Source organism: Pistacia vera, unplaced genomic scaffold (genome assembly GCF_008641045.1).
Source record: "Pistacia vera cultivar Batoury unplaced genomic scaffold, PisVer_v2 Contig849, whole genome shotgun sequence".
Classification (NCBI taxonomy): Eukaryota; Viridiplantae; Streptophyta; class Magnoliopsida; order Sapindales; family Anacardiaceae; genus Pistacia; species Pistacia vera.
The window spans coordinates 1,276,392-1,300,147 of NW_022196722.1; the positions used below are offsets into that span (position 1 = coordinate 1,276,392).

Consider the following 23,756-nt stretch of genomic DNA (forward strand, 5'->3'; position numbering starts at 1 on the left):
GAACACCCTAATTATAAAAAAAAAAAAAGAATTTTCCTTATTCGTCCCTCCAATGTAGAAATGAGTATATATGCAAAGGAAAAAGAAAAAATGAAATCAGCTCGAGGGACTTCAACTTCTATATACATATATTTATATATGTATTTAATAAAATTTTGATTATGTTTACATTCATCATAAAAACTAATAAAATATTTAAATATAATAAACTTTTAGACGATGTATATACGAAAATTCTTAGCTGTCAACCTAGGAATTATTCTCCCCTTCTTGATCTCTACAAATATTTTCTATATATAAAATCTTTCATTCTCATCAATCTCCTTCATAACAAAAATGTCTTACTCTCACCCTATTCACCAAGCTAATGAAAACAGCCCATATGGAGATCTCACCAGAGAACAATTCTACAAGAAACATCAAATCCTTCATCAACAAACCTTCATGCTCAACAGAAAGAACATGAAAATCTTCACTCAGTCTTGGCGCCCCGATTCCTCCACCCACCTCAAAGGCCTCGTCGCCATGGTGCACGGCTATGCCTCCGATAGCGGCTGGCTGTTTGAGCTGACCGCCGTCGCCATTGCCAAAGCCGGCTTCTTAGTTTGTGCGCTCGACCTCCAAGGCCACGGCTGCTCCGATGGGGCACCTGGTCACATCCCAAAAATTCAATACATCGTTCGAGATTGCATAGCTTTTTTCGACTCTATGAAAGCTAAAAACCCTAAGTTGCCTTCATTTCTGTACGGCGAATCGCTTGGAGGTGCAATTTCGGTTCTTATTTGTTTAGAACAAAAATATGAATGGGATGGTTTGATTTTGAGTGGTTCAATGTGTGGTATTTCACCAAAGTTCAAGCCAATATGGCCCTTGGAGAAGCTCCTCCCTCTGGCTGCATTATTTGCACCATCTTGGAAAACAGTGGCCTCAAAGCCGGTGGCTAGCAAGTTATATAAGGAGGAGTGGAAGAGGAGACTGGTGGCGAGAAACCCTAATCGGCGGACGTCCGGGAAGCCGCCAGCTGCGACTGCAATGGAGTTTTTGAGGGTTTGTGAGTATATAAAGATGCATTGCCATGAGCTTGAGGTTCCATTTATAATGTTGCATGGAGAGGATGATACAGTTTGTGATTATGAATCTGCTAGGTTTGTTTATAAATCAGCTGTAAGTGAGGACAAAACTTTGAAAATTTTCTCGGGAATGTGGCATATTTTGGTGGGGGAGACTGAGGAGAACGTGGAGATTGTGTTTGGGAATGTGCTTTCATGGATGGAAGAGAGAGCAGCCAAAGCTAAAGCCAGAATGAAGTAACTAATTTCTTAGGTTTATTTGTTATATATTATTTAATGTTTGTATTTAAAAGAAAATGAAAATAATTTGTATGAATATGTAACAGCATGCATTAGGAAATGTGATTTTCCTATTTGCAGTTCATGTTCAAATAATTAGTTGAATTTTCACTATTATCAAAAGCTAAATTATAAGTTGAAGAGGTTTGTATTAAATAAGAAAAAAATGGTTTAGAAAATGTTCAAGATCGATGATGCACTACCCATTTGTTAAAAATATGAATTAAAATAAGTAAAAATATTAAGTTTTACAATAAGAATCGAGGTTACTAATTATTGGTGTTTGTTTAATTAATTAACAAGTTATATGAGTTGACATTCAAATAACTATCTTCTTGCAAATCAATTTGATAACATGATTGTACTAATAGTTTCATGTGGAGGCTTAAGACTAATTTTTGTAAATAAAATTAAGACTAAACGACTTTTTCCGACCCAAGTTTTGCCTAATGACACTTTTCCACCCAAAAAATTTCAAAATACTACTTTTCCACCCAAAGTTAATATTCCGTTATTTTCCAAAGTCGATTTCGACGGCGAAAATTCTTTCTATCACCGCCATTTGAATTCTTAATCTCCTCTCTACAAAACCCCTCTCACTCAGATACTTAATTTCTCGCTGATTGTTAGCCACCGTAACGCTAAGGTTTCCTGTTCTTAACTGATTTTTGACTGATTCTAATAATGAATATTCAATCAATCACTACTATTCGATCCACTGACCTCCACACTACAAAAACCCTCTTACCTTAACTCTTAGTAACTTGCCGAATGTTGACTATGAAAGTGAAGTGTATTTTGGATATTAACAGAATATAAACATTGGGTGAAAAAGTTATATTTTGAAACTTTTTGAGTAAAAAATCTGTTTATTCATAAAAATAATTGTTGATACATGAGTCATAGATAAAAGAACTTGCTCATCCAATTCAAATTCATCTTCTCATAAATGAAAAAGCGTCAACAAATGTTCCTTAATCCTTACTTAACCCTTTAAATGAAACCAATCCTACTTAATTAATCCATACATAAAACTTATTTATACAAATGAAAAATAAAAAATTAATTGAAATATATCACATAGCAATCGTGATAGATACCAGATTTTTCTATTTGTTTTAATTTTAGCCGCTGTTGGATAAGTGTTAATTGAGTCATGCATTTATACATAATTTGTAGGAATTTAGTTTTATTATGAACGTTAAGAGTTATTGTGTAAATAAGAGTCCTGCAGTGATTACAAGGCAGGCAGTTAGCGTATTAATAAAATCTGGGAGGTTTTGGTTCCCTTGAAGCAGCCAAACTTACGTTTCAGTGATAGGTCCAAAAGGCAAGAAAACCTCTTTTGAAAGATCCTGCAGTCTGTATATTCCAAGCTCACCTTAAAATCGGGGTTATCAGAGATTGCTAGGCAGGGATTTGAGGTGAGACATAACTTCTCTTTGAACTTGATCCCTTCTTATTTTCCCAGTTGTGGTGAGTGGAAATGGCTTACTCCATATGACAAATACTTTTGGTATTTTAAACCTGAAGGAGGAAAATTTAAATAGTAAATAATCCATGAATTTTCAATTCCTCCACATGCTGATTCTGGATAGACATGAAATAGAGGATTCTCTGCCCTCAAGATGAAACATAATTTAGAAGAAAATACCCGGTTAAATTATTTTCTAGGCAATGTTGTCTGAGAACTTCACTGGATAAATATAGCTGCTTATTTTCAGCAGGTTGCTCACTTTTTTTATCAGACCATTGCCGATTTTCTCTTAATTTGACACATGCAACCACCATCTCTGTCAGGCGGGTATCTGGGATTCCCACGACAAGGACTGCAATAACTCCTTGATGTCGTAATAGGATTGTCTCTATCTATTGTCAGAAAAAATTTACATTTCAGATCTTGAAAAATGACCAGAAATTTCGTAAAGAGATCAATTAACAACATGAAGATTTACCTCTTCAGGATAAATATTCTCCCCTCCACTCTTGATACGACCACTTCTTCGTCCAATTAGCCATACATTACCACAGTTATCGATGTGTCCAATGTCACCAGTGTCAAGCCAAGCCTCATCATCCGAGTCTGATGACTTTTCTGGATCATGATCCCAATATCTTTGCATTACATGTGGACCTCTTGTCAAAATTCTTCCGAAATTAGATGAGCCATCAATGCATATCTTTAATTCAATATGTGGTGCAGGCTTGCCAACACAAACACCTTGTGGTTGGTGAACGGAATTGCAATGTGTTTTACAGGATGTCTCCAGTAGCTGGCTGGGGGTTTCAATTGTAGGGTCATAGATGGTCGTGAAGGTTAGTGAAGAGCATGTCTCTGTCATCCCTGCATATAATACACAGAAAATATGAGCTAACAAGAGCAACCCACTACCAAATAGTGTAAGACAAGTTTGTAAGAAAAACAAGAATGTGTATATAATTCACTTTCAACAACTTCTATATACATACATGTTCTAATAAATTTAGACCATGCTCCCTAAGGGTGTTTAGTAAGACAAATTGAGTTAAGCTTTCTGGAACGTGCAGTGAGGATGAATGAAGTCCTACAAGCATTGTAAGTTTAAAATGCTCTACCTTATCTAAACTATTGTAAAGACACAGAAGTTCTCATTGCTTAGAGGGCAGAGCAAACAAGGCCCTAGGATTATCAATTAAATCCACTTTGGCATGAGTGCATATATTTAATGTATCAATTATACAGATTGTGGCCTCTAGAAGTCATTACGCACTGAAGTAGCTTCCAGATTCCAAACAACTACTACAGTGTTACCCCAAAGATAATTTTAAAGCACAATGTATTAGATCAACAGTGAAAGAAAAAAGTGGGACAAGCTAGACAAACCATAAGCTGAAAAAAGCTTAGCTTTAGGGAAATATTTGGCAGCATCTTTGATAAGCTCAACGGACAGACTCCCACCTCCATTTAGTATCTTCTTCACATTGTCCTTTCCCTTCCAAGTTTCCTTCTTCCTGACAAAAGTAAAATTATTAACAAAGGCAATCAACTACCTATTACAGATACAAAAACACCAGTATTATAACCTTTTGGTTCAAGCTGCGGGGGAACAATAACTATTTTAGAGTGGGAAATAGGTACAAGGCTTTAGAAGAGTATTCTAATAAATTACACTAGGCAGCAAGTAAAACATTACATAGATGATATAAAGGGTTGTGGGATGAAGAAAAAGGCTTAGAAGTATATATCTGCAAATTAGAAGTTTATATTCGTTCATGCCAAAACTTCAAGGAAAAACCATTTGTTTAGTAATGTGTACAGGTAAAAACATGATAAAATGCAATATTAAAGATAGTAGATCCATATTCTAAATTCAAACTACAGATTGTATGAAAAATAATGGATCAAATAACCAAAGACATTCTGAAACCTAGCACATCGTGATTGTTTCATGACTATTAGGATGCATTATTTACCTAATTAGGGTGATCAAATCTGCCATTATCGTGGGGACAGTGATTAGAGAAGTCACAGAGTGTTGTTCTATGGCTTCAACCGCCGACGTAGCTTCAAACTTGGGAAACAACACATGGCAACCTCCTACCATTAGCATGGCCATGGCTGAGGACAAACCACCAATGTGGCACAATGGAGCAGTATGCAAGTAAACCTGCAAATCCAACAGCATAAAGATGTAAAGGTCATCCTTGAGTTGTATCTACTGTTCAATCCTGCTCATATATGAAACTTCACTCAAGAAATTCTCAGCTCTTTATCCATCAGAATGATTACTTCATTGCAATATTCCTTCATTCATCCTAAATTTGAATATTTATTATATGAGGAAAGGCATACATCATCCTCACTGTAGCCAATGATGGCAATTTTTGCAAGAGATTGTACAACTAAAGCTGAATGGCTTATTGTAACTCCCTTCGGCCTTCCAGTGGTTCCTACAATAAAGAAACAATCAAGCCAAAATCCAATCTTCAAAGGTAGAATTTTGTGTGAGCTAAGGGCGTATGCGAGAAACTTGAAAGAAAATATCTAAAAGTCATGGCTTCACATTATACAGAATGGGTGCCACAATCTCTTCATTTGTGAACATCACATTTCATTATCCCTTCCCAACTTAGTTAAAAGTGATCCTAAGAAATTTTGAATGTTGCAAGCTGTTGAAACTTTGTATGTATGAACAGTGAGGTTCAGGCCATAGCAATGCTAGGAAGATCCTCAAATTCTTTTATTATTTATTAGTTTCTAATGAAGTCCTTTGACCAAAATAAAAAATAAAAAAGTAATAATAAAGAAAATACTTTGCATGCTACAGATGATTAGAGAAGTCTGTAGCTAAAGCGTATTGAAGACAGAACATTGGAGAAGTTAACACCATATGGAATTTATTTTGTATCTAACACTCGAATTTCCCATTTTTATAATAGAATGTTGTAAATTCATGTAGAAAATTCTTATTTGAACGTTAAGAGTTATTGTTAAATAAGAGTCCTGCAGTGATTACAAGGCAGGCAGTTAGGTATTAATAAAATCTGGGAGGTTTTGGTTCCCTGAGAGCAGCCAAACTTACGTTTCTGATAGGTCCAAAAGGCAAGAAACCTCTTTTGAAAGATCCTGCAGTCTGTATATTCCAGCTCACCTTAAAATCGGGTTATCAGAGATTGCTAGGCAGGATTTGAGGGGAGACATACTTCTCTTGAACTTGATCCCTTCTTATTTTCCCAGTTGTGGGGAGTGGAAATGGCTTACTCCATTGACAAATACTTTTGGTATTTTAAACCTGAAGGAGGAAAATTTAAATAGTAAATATCCATGAATTTTCAATTCCTCACATGCTGATTCTGGAAGACATGAAATATAGGATTCTTGCCCTCAAGATGAAATAATTTAGAAGAAAATACCCGGTTAAATTATTTTCTAGGCAATGTTGTCTGAGAACTTCACTGGATAAATATAGCTGCTTATTTCAGCAGGTTGTCACTTTGTTACAGACCCTTGCGATTTTCTCTTAATTTGACAAATGCAACCACCATCTCTGTCAGGCGGGTATCGGGATTCCCACAAAACGACGCATAACTCCTTGATGTCGGAATAGGATTGTCTCTATCTATTGTCAGAAAAAAATTTACATTTCAGATCTAAAATGCACAGAAATTTGTAAAGAGATCAATTAACAACATGAAGATTTACCTCTTCAGGTAAATGATTTATGCAAAGGAAAAAGAAAAAATGAAATCAGCTCGAGGGACTTCAACTTCTATATACATATATTTATATATGTATTTAATAAAATTTTGATTATGTTTACATTCATCATAAAAACTAATAAAATATTTAAATATAATAAACTTTTAGACGATATATATACGAAAATTCTTAGCTGTCAACCTAGGAATTATTCTCCCCTTCTTGATCTCTACAAATATTTTCTATATATAAAATCTTTCATTCTCATCAATCTCCTTCATAACAAAAATGTCTTACTCTCACCCTATTCACCAAGCTAATGAAAACAGCCCATATGGAGATCTCACCAGAGAACAATTCTACAAGAAACATCAAATCCTTCATCAACAAACCTTCATGCTCAACAGAAAGAACATGAAAATCTTCACTCAGTCTTGGCGCCCCGATTCCTCCACCCACCTCAAAGGCCTCGTCGCCATGGTGCACGGCTATGCCTCCGATAGCGGCTGGCTGTTTGAGCTGACCGCCGTCGCCATTGCCAAAGCCGGCTTCTTAGTTTGTGCGCTCGACCTCCAAGGCCACGGCTGCTCCGATGGGGCACCTGGTCACATCCCAAAAATTCAATACATCGTTCGAGATTGCATAGCTTTTTTCGACTCTATGAAAGCTAAAAACCCTAAGTTGCCTTCATTTCTGTACGGCGAATCGCTTGGAGGTGCAATTTCGGTTCTTATTTGTTTAGAACAAAAATATGAATGGGATGGTTTGATTTTGAGTGGTTCAATGTGTGGTATTTCACCAAAGTTCAAGCCAATATGGCCCTTGGAGAAGCTCCTCCCTCTGGCTGCATTATTTGCACCATCTTGGAAAACAGTGGCCTCAAAGCCGGTGGCTAGCAAGTTATATAAGGAGGAGTGGAAGAGGAGACTGGTGGCGAGAAACCCTAATCGGCGGACGTCCGGGAAGCCGCCAGCTGCGACTGCAATGGAGTTTTTGAGGGTTTGTGAGTATATAAAGATGCATTGCCATGAGCTTGAGGTTCCATTTATAATGTTGCATGGAGAGGATGATACAGTTTGTGATTATGAATCTGCTAGGTTTGTTTATAAATCAGCTGTAAGTGAGGACAAAACTTTGAAAATTTTCTCGGGAATGTGGCATATTTTGGTGGGGGAGACTGAGGAGAATGTTGAGATTGTGTTTGGGAATGTGCTTTCATGGATGGAAGAGAGAGCAGCCAAAGCTAAAGCCAGAATGAAGTAACTAATTTCTTAGGTTTATTTGTTATATATTATTTAATGTTTGTATTTAAAAGAAAATGAAAATAATTTGTATGAATATGTAACTGCATGCATTAGGAAACGTGATTTTCCTATTTGCAGTTCATGTTCAAATAATTAATTGAATGTTCACTATTATCAAAAGCTAAATTATAAGTTGAAGAGGTTTGTTTTAAATAAGAAAAAAATGATTTAGAAAATGTTCAAGATCGATGATGCACTACACATTTGTTAAAAATATGAATTAAAATAAGTAAAAATATTAAGTTTTACAATAAGAATCGAGGTTACTAATTAATTATTGGTGTTTGTTTAATTAATTAACAAGTTATATGAGTTGACATTCAAATAACTACCTTCGTGCAAATCAATTTGATAACATGATTGTACTAATAGTTTCATGTAGAGGCTTAAGCAAGGATTAACTAATTTTTGTAAATAAAAATAAGACTAAACGACTTTTTCCCACCCAAGTTTTGCCTTAATTACACTTTTTCACCCAAAAAATTTCAAAATACTATTTTCCACCCAAAAAAAAATTCAAAATACTACTTTTCCACCCAAAGTTAATATTTCGTTATTTCCCAAAGTCGATTCCGACGGCAAAAATTCTTTCTATCACCACTATTTGAATCCTTGGTCTCCTCTCTACAAAACCTCTCTTACTCTGACACTTAATTTCTCGCTGATTGTTGGCCACCGTAAAGCTAGGGTTTCTTATTCTTAACTGATTCCAATGATGAATATTCAATCGATCATTACCATTAGATCCACTGACTTCCACTCTACAAAAATCCTCTTATCTTAACTCTTAGTAACTCATCAAATACCGACTAAGAAAGTGAAGTGTATTTTAGATATTAATAAAATATAAACATTGGGTGAACAAATAATATTTTGAAACTTTTTGAGTGAAAAATCTGTTTATTCATAAAAATAATTGTTGATACGTGAGTCATAGATGAAAGAACTTGCTCATCCAATTCAAATTCATCTTCTCACAAATGAAACCGCGTCAATAAATGTTCCCTAATCCTTACTTAACCCTTTAAATGAAACCAATCCTACTTAATCCATACATAAAACTTATTTATACAAATGAAAAATAAAAAATTAATCGAAATATATCACATAGCAATCGTGATAGATACCAGATTTTTCTATTTGTTTAATTTTTAGCCGTTGTTGGATTAAGTGTCAATTGAGTCATGCATTTATACATAATTTGTAGGAATTTAGTTTTATTATGAACGTTAAGAGTTATTGTATAAATAAGAGTCCTGCAGTGATTACAAGGCAGGCAGTTAGCGTATTAATAAAATCTGGGAGGTTTTGGTTCCCTTGAAGCAGCCAAACTTACGTTTCAGTGATAGGTCCAAAAGGCAAGAAACCCTCTTTTGAAAGATCCTGCAGTCTGTATATTCCAAGCTCACCTTAAAATCGGGGTTATCAGAGATTGCTAGGCAGGGATTTGAGGTGAGACATAACTTCTCTTTGAACTTGATCCCTTCTTATTTTCCCAGTTGTGGTGAGTGGAAATGGCTTACTCCATATGACAAATACTTTTGGTATTTTAAACCTGAAGGAGGAAAATTTAAATAGTAAATAATCCATGAATTTTCAATTCCTCCACATGCTGATTCTGGATAGACATGAAATAGAGGATTCTCTGCCCTCAAGATGAAACATAATTTAGAAGAAAATACCCGGTTAAATTATTTTCTAGGCAATGTTGTCTGAGAACTTCACTGGATAAATATAGCTGCTTATTTTCAGCAGGTTGCTCACTTTTTTTATCAGACCATTGCCGATTTTCTCTTAATTTGACACATGCAACCACCATCTCTGTCAGGCGGGTATCTGGGATTCCCACGACAAGGACTGCAATAACTCCTTGATGTCGTAATAGGATTGTCTCTATCTATTGTCAGAAAAAATTTACATTTCAGATCTTGAAAAATGACCAGAAATTTCGTAAAGAGATCAATTAACAACATGAAGATTTACCTCTTCAGGATAAATATTCTCCCCTCCACTCTTGATACGACCACTTCTTCGTCCAATTAGCCATACATTACCACAGTTATCGATGTGTCCAATGTCACCAGTGTCAAGCCAAGCCTCATCATCCGAGTCTGATGACTTTTCTGGATCATGATCCCAATATCTTTGCATTACATGTGGACCTCTTGTCAAAATTCTTCCGAAATTAGATGAGCCATCAATGCATATCTTTAATTCAATATGTGGTGCAGGCTTGCCAACACAAACACCTTGTGGTTGGTGAACGGAATTGCAATGTGTTTTACAGGATGTCTCCAGTAGCTGGCTGGGGGTTTCAATTGTAGGGTCATAGATGGTCGTGAAGGTTAGCGAAGAGCATGTCTCTGTCATCCCTGCATATAATACACAGAAAATATGAGCTAACAAGAGCAACCCACTACCAAATAGTGTAAGACAAGTTTGTAAGAAAAACAAGAATGTGTATATAATTCACTTTCAACAACTTCTATATACATACATGTTCTAATAAATTTAGACCATGCTCCCTAAGGGTGTTTAGTAAGACAAATTGAGTTAAGCTTATTGGAACGTGCAGTGAGGATGAATGAAGTCCTACAAGCATTGTAAGTTTAAAATGCTCTACCTTATCTAAACTATTGTAAAGACACAGAAGTTCTCATTGCTTAGAGGGCAGAGCAAACAAGGCCCTAGGATTATCAATTAAATCCACTTTGGCATGAGTGCATATATTTAATGTATCAATTATACAGATTGTGGCCTCTAGAAGTCATTACGCACTGAAGTAGCTTCCAGATTCCAAACAACTACTACAGTGTTACCTCAAAGATTATTTTAAAGCAGAATGTATTAGATCAACAGTGAAAGAAAAAAGTGGGACAAGCTAGACAAACCATAAGCTGAAAAAAGCTTAGCTTTAGGGAAATATTTGGTAGCATCTTTGATAAGCTCAACGGACAAACTCCCACCTCCATTTAGTATCTTCTTCACATTGTCCTTTCCCTTCCAAGTTTCCTTCTTCCTGACAAAAGTAAAATTATTAACAAAGGCAATCAACTACCTATTACAGATACAAAAACACCAGTATTATAACCTTTTGGTTCAAGCTGCGGGGGAACAATAACTATTTTAGAGTGGGAAATAGGTACAAGGCTTTAGAAGAGTATTCTAATAAATTACACTAGGCAGCAAGTAAAACATCACATAGATGATATAAAGGGTTGTGGGATGAAGAAAAAGGCTTAGAAGTATATATCTGCAAATTAGAAGTTTATATTCGTTCATGCCAAAACTTCAAGGAAAAACCATTTGTTTAGTAATGTGTACAGGTAAAAACATGATAAAATGCAATATTAAAGATAGTAGATCCATATTCTAAATTCAAACTACAGATTGTATGAAAAATAATGGATCAAATAACCAAAGACATTCTGAAACCTAGCACATCGTGATTGTTTCATGACTATTAGGATGCATTATTTACCTAATTAGGGTGATCAAATCTGCCATTATCGTGGGGACAGTGATTAGAGAAGTCACAGAGTGTTGTTCTATGGCTTCAACCGCCGACGTAGCTTCAAACTTGGGAAACAACACATGGCAACCTCCTACCATTAGCATGGCCATGGCTGAGGACAAACCACCAATGTGGCACAATGGAGCAGTATGCAAGTAAACCTGCAAATCCAACAGCATAAAGATGTAAAGGTCATCCTTGAGTTGTATCTACTGTTCAATCCTGCTCATATATGAAACTTCACTCAAGAAATTCTCAGCTCTTTATCCATCAGAATGATTACTTCATTGCAATATTCCTTCATTCATCCTAAATTTGAATATTTATTATATGAGGAAAGGCATACATCATCCTCACTGTAGCCAATGATGGCAATTTTTGCAAGAGATTGTACAACTAAAGCTGAATGGCTTATTGTAACTCCCTTCGGCCTTCCAGTGGTTCCTACAATAAAGAAACAATCAAGCCAAAATCCAATCTTCAAAGGTAGAATTTTGTGTGAGCTAAGGGCGTATGCGAGAAACTTGAAAGAAAATATCTAAAAGTCATGGCTTCACATTATACAGAATGGGTGCCACAATCTCTACATTTGTGAACATCACATTTCATTATCCCTTCCCAACTTAGTTAAAAGTGATCCTAAGAAATTTTGAATGTTGCAAGCTGTTGAAACTTTGTATGTATGAACAGTGAGGTTCAGGCCATAGCAATGCTAGGAAGATCCTCAAATTCTTTTATTATTTATTAGTTTCTAATGAAGTCCTTTGACCAAAATAAAAAATAAAAAAGTAATAATAAAGAAAATACTTTGCATGCTACAGATGATTAGAGAAGTCTGTAGCTAAAGCGTATTGAAGACAGAACATTGGAGAAGTTAACACCATATGGAATTTATTTTGTATCTAACACTCGAATTTCCCATTTTTATAATAGAATGTTGTAAATTCATGTAGAAAATTCTACATTCTGTTTGTTTAGCAACCTTAGTTTAAAAATGACTCTAAGGATAACAGGTGATCCTCCTGATCAAAAGTTAGGAAGAGCTGAAAGTTGAGGATAAGATATTAAGTAGAAACTATGGTCTCCAACATTATGAGCAGTAATAATTTACAAACTAAAAATCCTGCGAGCCTCAGAATTCTGAGCTAAAATACCAGTCCTTAGCATATCACAGCATTCTAATAGTGTTACCTTCTACAAGCTTTTTTCTTGTAAATGGCAGTTCCTTACTCTCACTGAGCAAGGACATGAAATAATTTTTCATCTTAGAAACTTGCACATGTACAAAGCATTCTTTGATAAGAAATTTACAAAACAGACAGTCGCATATCCATATCTGGCCTATACTGCCATCCTATTCATTTGCCTGAGGAACACAGGCTTTTGGAATACTTGGTGAAGATAAAAGCCATTCTTCCTTCAGCTTGCATTCATATGTGCTCTATGTGAATAATAGATCAGAAAAGAAGTAAACTTTTACCCGAAGTGAAGCATATTATAACAGTTCCCTCAGGTGCCCAGGAATAATTCAGTGGTGGAGATGTTAGACAGTGCTCCCTAATCATATCAGTAGTTAATACTGGCAAAATGAAGAAAACAACAATGACATTATTAGAAGCAAATTACTGAAAGTTTAGTTATCATATTAATTGAATATCTTATGTAAATATATGATCAATAGATTGCAAGGACATTACATACTGCTCCATATTCTCCTAAAACCCGACAATAGGGAGCCCAAAGACACATGCCACTTCAAAGAAGGTATGGCATTACTCTGCAGTTCTGAGTACCAATAGTTACAACTCTCATCAGTAACCAACATTACTGGCCTTATAGTTGTCATCGCTGACCTTGCTTCTTTGAAACTCTGCAAGTTGATAAGAAGCTGATATTAGATCTGCAGTAATGTACAAGGTTATTCTTATGCAAAGTTCACTTTTGTACCATCTCCCTTCATGTGAGACAACTACAATAGAGGATAATATATGAATTTCTCCTGTGGCCAGTTTAATTTCACAGAAGTTGGAAATGCTTATGACTTTATATCTGCTCTATCATATTCAGTTGGCAAAACCTAGATTACCATTTCCTTTCTCCTAGCTTAATTGCTTAAATGAAAATCATTTCATCCTTATCTAAATAATGTAAGTGATATGGGGAACATGTTGCATCAGTATATCATGTACTATTCTAAAAAAATAGTTTTCCATGCATTTGGAATAATTATGGCATCAATAAGAATATGTATATATTAATAAATGAATGAAAAAGCCAAAACATGGAAACTTTATTCTTATAAATTTCATATATACTGACTTAAAAGTTTATCAGATTCTGCATGCTAAATTCAGCAAAGCTTCTTGTTATAAATACTGGCTGGTATTTTGTATCTTGGTTCCCAAAATTGTAATTCTCTTGAATTTGGGTCAGTAATTGATGGACCTGGCATCTCTAAGTGGTATATGCGCAAGACAGGAAATAGGAAAAAGAGGCAAAAGGGGTAAATCACGTGGGGACAGGTGGCTTGGTAGTTTGTTGGAATCCTAATGTCAGAATAAAAGGGAGAGAAAAGTAGGAGTAGGGAATATCTGATTTTGTACATGAATTGTACCTGGGAGGTGCTGGCCCTCGAAAACCAGCTGGTGGTACTGTTTTATTCACTGAATATTATCACCCATATTTTCTATTTTAATCTGATTATCTGATTATATTGCTCTTATTTGTTGCTGTTTACTGGTTGTGTTCTCTGTGTGTGTGGATTATTGTGTTGTGTTGTGGTGATTTGCTGATATTTGGCGTGGTAACTGGAAGATTTAGGACTGGTATTCATCAGTGATATACATTAATTTCTATAGCTCATTCATTAAACTATTGGCACTTACACAATACACATGGTTACCAATTTGGCTCCAGGAAACCTCTTAACTTAATTCTATGCAGTGTCTGCCTTTTCAATTTAAGAATTTGTCGCAATGGAAATATCAAAATTGCCAAGTCAAACTGTAATCAAGGAATCAAATTACATTAAGAAAATTTTTTTATGAACCATGTACTAGCTGCACTGTAAAATACAGCATCAATGACATTCAAGTGTCTTAAAATTATTCTAAATGTCTAAGATATATGCAGTCAAGAAAATTCTCAAATATTTACATCTAACCACCCCAGGTTCTAGATGTTACCACCAAAGGAGCAATGTAATACTTACCCATCGATAATTTAAAGGAGCAACTATGCATCCAATGAATGCAACAGCAAGCAACCACTGTAAATACAAGTCACTGGAAAACCACAGTTTATGCTCATCAGAAATTAACAACAGAAATAGAAAATTACAAGGCAATCATTCCAAAAACTAACATGAAAGCAGAGCTCATTATATGCTTATAAAAGAGCTACCACCGAAGTGAGATAATGATGCGTAAAATAAATAGATCCGATCAATATATTATTGCTTATACTTTCACATTTACTCACCCCAATTAAGATGATTTAGGGTGAATTTGGAACATGCTGTTACACAATAAAAAATTAATATGAAATAAAAAAAAAAGGAAAGAAAGAAATGGAAGTTCTTTTTTTGAAGAATTACCTTATAATCACTTTTTAAAAGAGATTTTTATGACAAGAAAAGCATTTGAAATTCTAGCAGAGAAGCAATTAATAGATATATTTTTCTTAAAGAACTTCCAAATGTTATATCAAATAAACGTTCATATTAGGAAACACATTATGATAAGACACTTCCAAAAGCAGCCATATTCCTTGATTTCTAACTTCACAACCTTATTTTCAAATGTATACACCTTTTCTATTTTCTTGAAGAATAGCCTGATAAGTGCTATTTAACAAATTACTTTCTAATATTATTCCTGCCTATTCACACATTTGCTTAATTTAATTAATAAACAAGCAAAAGTAGCTCCTATTCAAGCTTGAAACCAATAATACTAACTCCTACTGCCAACAATAAACTTATTAAAATTCCTTTAAACATTACTCTGTAAACTTAAACGCCGCGTTTCGATTTCCAAAACAGAAAGCACTTTCCACAGTAATTCACCATTGCAAAACTTCCGATCGTTCTACTTTATCATTTCAGGAAAAAAAAAAAAAAAAAAAAAAACTGTTTTCAAAAACATGCTTTCGGGAATTGAGTAGCAAAAATTGGACCTGTTAAAAGCGGAGACAGCGACAATGTCACCGGAGCGGAGGCCGAGTTGAAGCAGTCCACGCGCCAAGGTCAACACGCCATGAACGAACTGCTCACCGGTTTTACGGCGGTTACCGGAGACGGTGACGACGGAATTCCGCTTGAGAGTAGCAAGGCGGCTCAAGCAGTGGCAAATGTGAGCCTGAGAGTAATTTAACATTGTGATTGGGGGTAAATCGGGAAAATTTTGGAAAATTCTGTTGAGAACAGAAGACTGAAGAGTAGAATGTGGCGTTAGTGTTTTTGAAAAGAAGAGTGGAGGTTGAAAGCGCGGCTTTTGTTATGTGGAATTGTGGATATTAAATCCTATCTAGTAGAGAGGACTGATGGAGTCACGGACCGGTGATTTTGGGTACGTCACAATGGAATTTTATTGGAGGATGTGATTACCAGCTATCTTATCTCACTCAATTATTTGACCAAATTGAATTAGAATTTAATAATCATTTTCTGAAAAAAAAAAAAATATATATCCTTAAAGCTTTCCCAGTTATACTTTGAGTGGAACAACGGAAAAAGAAATTTTGTATGGAAATGGGTAAGTAGCGCTCTGAAATGCTGTTCACCGGTCAAATTGTTGCATTTTGCATGCATCCCAGAAATTTCTATGTCTAAAGTGTAGGATGTAATCCTTTGAATGCATTCACAACAGGATGACAGAGAAAATTGAATCAAAGCATTTGAAAGATTAGTGTGCTCTCAAGGGGCACGGCCACAGCTTCCTTGAACAAGTAAGAGAAAGTGATCCCTAAAAAGAGAAGATAAATTTATACGTTATAAATCAAGTGACTTGATGGTAAGAGAATAAAAAGAGATCTTAAGAGTTTCTGAATTTAAGTCTCTCCAAACATTAATAGAGATAATCAGTAGAGTTTTTATTTGTTTGACATGACAGTTTTAAAACCTTGAAAGATTAGTTAAGGTATGCACAAACTAAACTGATTATAATTCTTCAAAAGTGACGATACATAATGTCCCATTCCACTAAACAGTTCAACGAAAGTAACATATAGCACAAGTCATGTGAGATTTAGCAGACATGGAACTGTCCAATTATCATTACATCCTAAATAAATTAAACAATGTTTGGTTTCATATTTCTGGAGCTTTATACATCTGATATAGCAGAAGAACACATAAAGGGCGTGTTTATTTCACAGTTTTCCAAAGGAATGGGCAAGGGAATGCCCATTCCCTTGTTTATTTTGGCAAATGCGGGAATGGGTATTCTAAGGGCAAAGAATGGGTCGGAATTCTATCCTTGTCCCTATTTCAAACAAATATTCCTATTATACCCTTTAATTATTTTATTAAATATTTAAATATATTATAATTTAATTATTAAATAAAAATAATTTCTTATTAAAAAATTTTATTTAAAAAATATAAGTAATTATTTAAAAAATAAAAATTCCAAATTTTCAGAATTACTCAACGCCGGTCAAAGTTCCCGGACGGCAACGTTCCTTCACGCTTCCGGCGTCACAGCTGGCACATGAAGGCTTTCCGTCCGTCGATCTCCCAGCCTTGGCGGAAAAAAGGCCGCCGCCTGTCGGAGAATGGACGTCAATCGCGGCGACGGAAGATACGGCAGCCGTGCATGACGTCCAAACGCCAGTAAACACCTCTGAAGAAAATTACACAGGGCATCATGCATTGAGAGACGCTAAAGCGTGGTCAAATTTTGTTAAAGGATATTTCAGAAACATCAATCCAACAAGTTCAACGCATGAAACAACAACCAATACCCAATTAATTATTGGCATGTAAAATACGCACATAAAATCGGCAATGAATGGTTTAATACGCGTTAGATTTAGTATTCAACCATCAATATAACAAACCCAGAAACACTGACCCAGTCCAAAAATTCAAACAAAAATAATCAAACCAGTAAGAGAAGCCCAGTTCGAAAATTCAAACCAAATAATCAAACCAGTGGCAGAAACCCAGTTGAAAAATTCAAACAAAATAATACAAAACCAGTAAGAGAAACCCAGTTCAAAAAATTCAAACAAAATAAACATCCAGAAACAAGAAACACAGTTCAAAAATCCAAACCCAGAAAGAGAAATTAAAAAAGAAATTTATACCTCGAGAAACAGAATCCCAGTTCAAAGGAGAAAGATGAAAAAAAATTTGGACCATTTCTCGATTTGTGCGTGTCATCCTTGCGCAGGGGCCATGCTAATCTTCTCTGTATCGTTCCAATTTTATCGGATGTCTCCGAAGAGACAATACGCCATGGTCTTCTCTTTATTTATAAATAACTATACTGTTTCTCAACTATACGATGTGGGATAGTCCGTTTCCAATTTGATGACTGGTTTGACACGTCACGTGACGTATTGACTTTCCAAGAGAACGGGTAATAGGACTGGTACCCGGGTTGTTAATGTTGGGCCGAGATCCCCACAATGCTATATTATGTAATTAAATTTATTAATTTCATCTCTGTAATTAAATTGTTCCCTTTCAGGGAATTTATTTTTTGTAATATATTTAATGCATTCATTAATTGGTAAGATTTCTTGTAACTGTACAAAGTAGTTTAGAACCTAATAATCACACCAAATGTAGACACAATAAACTTTATTTAAATTAATGACACATTTTCAGTTTAAAACTATTTTTGTGAAAACAAATATTTTATCTAGAAGTATTTGCGAAAATTATTTAATTAAGAATTAATAATCAAGATTAGACTAGTTAAGAAATATCCATTCAAACTAACAATTTCTAACTAAATCCCAATTATTATTATTATTTTACAATTGAATTACGAGTGAATTATTTATTTTCTCTTAACGTGTATGAATGAATTAGCAGTTTTATCTTTATGTAGGTTAACGTCAGTTAGAATTACGGGTATTTATCCTAGACCTAGTAAATAAACGGTAGAATCTAGACTATAATAGACCCAAACCTAGGAGAGTAAATACAATTATCTCTAAATTAAATCTAAAAAAGTTTTTGTTCTATATATTATATTTGATAAATCTGAAATGAGAGATATAAATTAATTTACATATATTTCTATTGAATTTTAAAAGAACTTATGGAATTTATAATTTCTAGTTACAAAAAGTTATTGATTTCTCATGTTTAACAAAATATTTTAGCAAATATTTTCTTAATAATAGTAGCGACTGACCGGGCAATCTCTTATAATCAAGAAACATATTGAGGGCTTAAAATATTTTACGGGGTATTGGAGATAGAGTGTAAACTATAGGGTCCTCATAGATATTTACATAACGCTCAAAAGTCACTCATATACATTGACTTGGCATAGTCTTCGTTTCAGTGTCCCGTTTTTCCCATTTTCTCCACAGCTTGTTCGACTTAAAATTTCATGGTGGATTCGTCGTTAGATCTGGTTACATTATTTGCTTGGAATGAAAAACTTCTACCATCTTTGTGTTTTTGAGCTGATTTGCTAAGTAAGTATATATTAACTTTTACATATTTTGTTTGCTTGAAATTTGTATTGGATTTTTCTGGATTTGAAGTTTATATTGTCTCCTTGAGTCAATTTTATATTGTTTGGTGGAAGTTTAAGTAGAGAAAAAAATAAATGGATTTAATGCAACCCCATACTTCGATTAATTTGATGCAAATGCCATTTATATATCGAGTTACCATTAATTTATTATTTATTGTATTTTCTACATTTTAATTTTAATTAAGAATTAAATGAGCTTTTTTGTGTTTTAATTAATTAAGAATTAATTGAATGATTTATTCGTATGATTTATATACTTATTATTCTATGTTTTTTAGCATTTATGCTTCATGACATAATTTAATATTCATATTATGTTGTTATACTTAATAATATACAAAACCTAGGCTATGTTTTTGTAGGAGTGATTCATATTCGCAATAGCACTTTGTCCTATGGAATGAACAACTTTCTCGTAGTATTCTTACTAAGTTTAAATTTTTTGGTAGTCTATCAGATTTATTGTTACAGGTCTTATTTAAATGTATTATTTTTACTGGGTATTATATATGTCTTCACAAGATAGTTGAGCAAGGAAAAACGATGGATCAGTGGAAGAAGCTTAGTGGCGCTGAGAACTGGAATGGTCTCTTGGAACCTCGTGACAAAGATCTGGAAAATCTTTTAAGTCTCTGTATTGAAAGTATTGAAGTTATTCCTGACTCCGTTAGCCATCATGATAAAAGAAAACCAGCCCATCAAGAGAAAGATTTATTCTCTGAAATGGGAAAAAAAGAATTGGAAAAGTTATACACTGTGACTCACTATATATATGCAAGGTCAGATGTTCCTTCCTTGGTTAATCGGATTGTTAAAGACAAATCTGCTTGGATTGGTTATGTGGCTGTAGCCACAGACCATGGAAAGGAAGTGCTAGGAAGAAGAGACATTTTGATTTGTTGGAGAGGAACTAATTCTAAGACCGAATGGCTCAAAGATTTTGAATGCAGTTTGATCTCAGCGTCAGAAATTTTTGGGAAAACCCATAATCCACATGTGCACAAAGGATTCCTCTCCCTCTACAAGTCACCAAATATTGAACCACCCTCGTACAATAAGTGGAGTGCCAGACAACAGGTAATTTTTTATTTTTTCTGATAAATCATAATTTTTATTACTTCTAATACATAATCCACTAGTTGATATATGCTTTCATTATTGGTGTATAAATGTTTAGGTGTTGCATGCAGTTAAGACACTGGTGAATAAGGTTAATTACAGAGATGAGGAAATCAGTATAACTGTAACAGGTCACAGTCTTGGCGCAGCGCTTGCCACATTGAGCGCAACTGACATAGTTGCCAATAAGCATAATAGGCGCGCTGGATCAGACAAAGTATGCATGGTCACGGCCTTCGTGTTTGCGACCCCCAAGGTTGGAGATAAAGGATTCAGGGACGTATTCGATCAACTCAGCGAACTTCATCTGTTGCGTATTAAAAATAAATTGGACGTTGTACCTAAACTTCCTCCTTTCCCTGCCTATGAACACGTGGGAATAAAGTTAAAGATTAAGAGTTACAAGGAACTGTTATCGAAACTTAAGGAAGGGCTTCATTTTCATGGTTTGAAGCAGCATCTGGTTGGACTTGGACGAACCACGAGGTCCATGTTTCACAGGTAATTATCTTCTAAAATGCTATCTTCGATTGGCATTTAGGAAACCATTTCACTCGTGAAGGAATAGTTAATCCTCCCTGCGCCTAATGAACAGGGGAGGAGTCAGATTCAGGTTTCCTTTACTGTTCAATCAATTAGCTTTGTTTACTGTGTTGTGTTGTGCTGTTGGTTTTGTCTCTGTTTCCCAAGTCTTTTATCAATGTACATAGAGACGACTCTCTTAAGACGGGAATTAGAAAAATTATAACTTATTACAATGTGAAGTTTATTCTTATTTATAACTATCTCAAGTTAGGTTTAAAATTTTGAGGTTATTCTCATATAATGTATCACTGTAACTAGAGAGGTTTTACTGTATTTCTTGTCAAATAGGTAGCCTATCGAAGAAAATTAAAAGTTGTCTAATTAAGAATATTCAAATTTTTACATCTAATTTTGTTGAAATGTCATTGAATTAAATAAATAAACATACATATATGTCAAATTTGAATGTCAATTGGTGAATTTTGTAAAAAAATCAAGTTACATGTTATAAATTAATTAGATTTTTATAAGCCCCCCAAAAGTAAATTAAATAGGAGAAATACTTAATCCGGCCACCATGAGTCTATTGTCTAATAATCAAGATCCTACCTTTCAAATACTAAGAAATATAATAATTGTTAATCAAATTTTAAACTCTTTTTTTTTTTTTTTTTTTTTTTTTTTTAGTGAATTATCTGTTTTGTCCTTACATGTATGAGTGAATTATCAATTTTATCTTTACGTGGGTTAACGCCGGTTAGTACATAAACTACAGAATCTAAATTGCAATAGACCCAAACCTAGAAGAGTGAATACAATTATCTCTAAATTAAATCTTAATGAAAATAGAATCAACATGAAACCTTGAACAAGTACAAACATAAGATTTCACCTGCAAATCTCACCCTTAATGTAGGCATGGAATCGGTTGGGGGGGGTGGGCGGGGATCTCAGTCACTGTACCCATCCCCGCCCTCAAAATCACTCCCCACCCCCGTTACGGTAATGACAGAAATTCTCCTTCTCCGTCCCAAAGGGGAATGTTGGAGGCCCGTCCTCGCTCTGTTAATTTTACATGAACATAAATTAATTTGAGCATTACCAAACACAATAGTTAATTCTTGTTTACATGACAAATACTTAAATTAATTGTTTAAACATAGTTAATTTTACATAAATATGGGTTAAGGTTGTTCTTGTTCAATTGTTTAGGGTGAGAAAAATTGGGAAAATATGGGTTTATATAGATAAGATAGATAAGATAGTTGTGTAATTAGGTGAAATGTAGGGGAATTAGGGAAAAGCAATATATATATATATATATATATAATTTTTAATTTTATATATTATATATGGGGCAAGGCAGGGGAAAGGCATCACCCACCACCGCCCCACCCCGAGGAACGGGATTAAAAGGCCCCTCACCCCCACCCTTATCCTTAAAAACCAAGGCTTCCCCACCCCATATAGGGCGGGACGGGACGGGTCCCCGAAATTCCGAGGAACATTACCATGCCTACCTTAATGTTAAAATTGACATGCCTTATTCCTCAAAACTAAACTATAAACAAACAGTTTCTCAAATTAAAATATACAAACATCTTGGAGCTCAACTTCTCATACATATTTACTACATAGTTATTATTTAGTGATCTTTTTGATCTCTCTAGCTACAAAATGTCAGGATTTGAAGAAGAAAATCAAACACAAAGAGCTTTCGGATGGGCAGCTTCCGACTCTTTAGGAATTCTTCATCCTGTCTATTTCACTAGAAGGTGCATGGATGCCCCAACATTTTTCTTTGTTATTTCTTACCATTCATTTTCTCTATAATTTTGTTTTGCAATTAAGTATGCAGGCCCAATGGTGAGAATGATATAACACTCAAGATTCTTTAATGTGGGATTTGTGGAACTGATCTTGACATTGTCAATAATACTTATGGAATTTCTCTCTATCCCGTCCTCCCCGGGTAAATTAAATTAATTATTACCCTCTCTTTCATTACCCATCATCAAATTTCGTTACACTCTGAAGAATAGTTGTATTATTACAGAGATGAGATTGTGGGAGAGGTGATCCAAGTGGGGGCCAAAGTGCAAAAATTTAAAGTTGGAGATAAGGCAGTAGTGGGTTGTTTTATAGGTGCATGTGGCAGCTGCGATGGTTGCCAAAACGACTTGGAAAGCTATTGCCCTAAGAGCATCACCACCTACACAATCTTTGACAATGGAGGAGATAAAAACTACGGCGGATATTCAGACACTCCTGTTGTTGATCAACACTTTGCAGTTCACATACCTGAAAATCTGGCATTAGAGGGAGTTGCTCCGTNCTAACCCAGGGGGATACCCCTTCCAGGATAATTCCAGTTTCACAAAATGCTGCGGGGGATATCTCGACAGCTTCGCAGCTTGACCCCGTCATCAGAAGCTACCTGGAGAGGTTCGACAATACTCTCCAGACGGTCAACCAGAGGCTGGACCGTTTGGACCAAGGCATGTCATCTACAACAGCTGGGGCGGTGCAACCGCCAAAAACGCCTGCAGGTCGCGCGAAAGCGCGGCAAAGGGAATAAGCCCGTGCCACGAGCACTGCAGCGCGTAGACGTAAGGGTAAGCAAGTGGCAAAAAGTAAGCCTACGGGCTCCCAAGGACCAGCGAACACAAACTGTGCCCCGAGCAGGGTGCCGGCAAAGCTGAGACTCGGCAAAAAAGTGAATCCTGAGCTGTCCCATGCCACGTCGCAGGTGAACCCAAGCAAAGGTGCCAGGCGTGACGATTCCTATCATCGCCAGTAGAATGATCCCGATCGCTATCATGTGGGTGGTCCCCACACCTCGCGGGGCGGTTTGTACCACCGCGAGGGTCATGAAAATGCCCCGCACAATCCATCGCCTTCACACGCCTCTAGTCAGCGTGTGTCGAGTGCGGCCGGAAATGCCAGCCGAGGCGAAGAGGAGTTCGACCTCCGGACTTTCCTGAATCGTAATCGCGAAGGCCGGACTCACATGGGTGAAAGCAATCCCCAATTGGCTCCGTTACC

The 23,756-nt window shown here is 35.5% G+C and overlaps 5 protein-coding genes and 1 non-coding gene across 18 annotated transcripts; 3 read left to right on the forward strand and 3 right to left on the reverse strand.

The window, feature by feature from the left end:
- Positions 1 to 336: 336 nt before the first annotated feature.
- On the forward strand, positions 337 to 1,311 carry LOC116118595 (caffeoylshikimate esterase-like). The gene has a single exon (XM_031404582.1). It carries the CDS (start codon positions 337 to 339, stop codon positions 1,309 to 1,311), a length of 975 nt encoding a protein of 324 aa, XP_031260442.1.
- A 1,260-nt stretch (positions 1,312 to 2,571) lies between these two features.
- Positions 2,572 to 5,494, reverse strand: LOC116118605 (2-succinylbenzoate--CoA ligase, chloroplastic/peroxisomal-like). 4 transcript variants are annotated; one of them, XM_031404595.1, is made up of 6 exons: positions 5,182 to 5,494; positions 4,803 to 4,996; positions 4,213 to 4,340; positions 3,305 to 3,693; positions 3,004 to 3,218; positions 2,572 to 2,876 (listed from the first exon to the last, which is right to left on the reverse strand). In XM_031404595.1, exons 2-6 carry the CDS (start codon positions 4,943 to 4,945, stop codon positions 2,747 to 2,749), a joined length of 1,005 nt encoding a protein of 334 aa, XP_031260455.1. In that variant the 5' UTR covers positions 4,946 to 4,996; positions 5,182 to 5,494; the 3' UTR covers positions 2,572 to 2,746. The 4 variants fall into 4 exon arrangements, with proteins under 4 accessions (XP_031260455.1, XP_031260456.1, XP_031260457.1 ...); XM_031404596.1 differs by having other exon boundaries at positions 5,193 to 5,280; XM_031404597.1 differs by having other exon boundaries at positions 3,086 to 3,218; positions 4,803 to 5,267.
- A 1,322-nt stretch (positions 5,495 to 6,816) lies between these two features.
- On the forward strand, positions 6,817 to 7,791 carry LOC116118596 (caffeoylshikimate esterase-like). Its single transcript, XM_031404583.1, has one exon. The coding sequence runs from the start codon at positions 6,817 to 6,819 to the stop codon at positions 7,789 to 7,791; it is 975 nt and encodes a 324-aa protein (XP_031260443.1).
- Positions 7,792 to 9,000: 1,209 nt separating this feature from the next.
- On the reverse strand, positions 9,001 to 16,153 carry LOC116118540 (2-succinylbenzoate--CoA ligase, chloroplastic/peroxisomal). 4 transcript variants are annotated; one of them, XM_031404520.1, is made up of 10 exons: positions 15,523 to 16,153; positions 14,558 to 14,630; positions 13,048 to 13,216; positions 12,827 to 12,925; positions 11,693 to 11,790; positions 11,314 to 11,507; positions 10,724 to 10,851; positions 9,816 to 10,204; positions 9,597 to 9,729; positions 9,001 to 9,387 (listed from the first exon to the last, which is right to left on the reverse strand). In XM_031404520.1, exons 1-10 carry the CDS (start codon positions 15,720 to 15,722, stop codon positions 9,320 to 9,322), a joined length of 1,551 nt encoding a protein of 516 aa, XP_031260380.1. In that variant the 5' UTR covers positions 15,723 to 16,153; the 3' UTR covers positions 9,001 to 9,319. The 4 variants fall into 4 exon arrangements, with proteins under 4 accessions (XP_031260380.1, XP_031260379.1, XP_031260378.1 ...); XM_031404519.1 differs by having other exon boundaries at positions 9,002 to 9,387; positions 9,515 to 9,729; positions 10,799 to 10,851; positions 15,523 to 16,149; XM_031404518.1 differs by having other exon boundaries at positions 9,003 to 9,387; positions 9,515 to 9,729; positions 15,523 to 16,019.
- Positions 16,154 to 17,695: 1,542 nt separating this feature from the next.
- On the reverse strand, positions 17,696 to 17,798 carry LOC116118617. The gene has a single exon (XR_004126177.1). It is a non-coding gene; the product is annotated as a U6 spliceosomal RNA (small nuclear RNA).
- A 1,082-nt stretch (positions 17,799 to 18,880) lies between these two features.
- Positions 18,881 to 23,039, forward strand: LOC116118569 (phospholipase A1-IIgamma-like). Of its 7 annotated transcripts, none has more exons than XM_031404551.1 (6): positions 18,881 to 19,005; positions 19,590 to 20,144; positions 20,245 to 20,687; positions 22,382 to 22,486; positions 22,563 to 22,683; positions 22,768 to 23,039. In XM_031404551.1, the coding sequence occupies exons 2-5, from the start codon at positions 19,611 to 19,613 to the stop codon at positions 22,579 to 22,581; spliced, it is 1,101 nt and encodes a 366-aa protein (XP_031260411.1). In that variant the 5' UTR covers positions 18,881 to 19,005; positions 19,590 to 19,610; the 3' UTR covers positions 22,582 to 22,683; positions 22,768 to 23,039. The 7 variants fall into 7 exon arrangements, with proteins under 7 accessions (XP_031260411.1, XP_031260410.1, XP_031260414.1 ...); XM_031404550.1 differs by having other exon boundaries at positions 22,570 to 22,683; XM_031404554.1 differs by lacking the exon at positions 22,768 to 23,039 and having other exon boundaries at positions 22,396 to 22,486; positions 22,570 to 22,599.
- Positions 23,040 to 23,756: the final 717 nt, after the last annotated feature.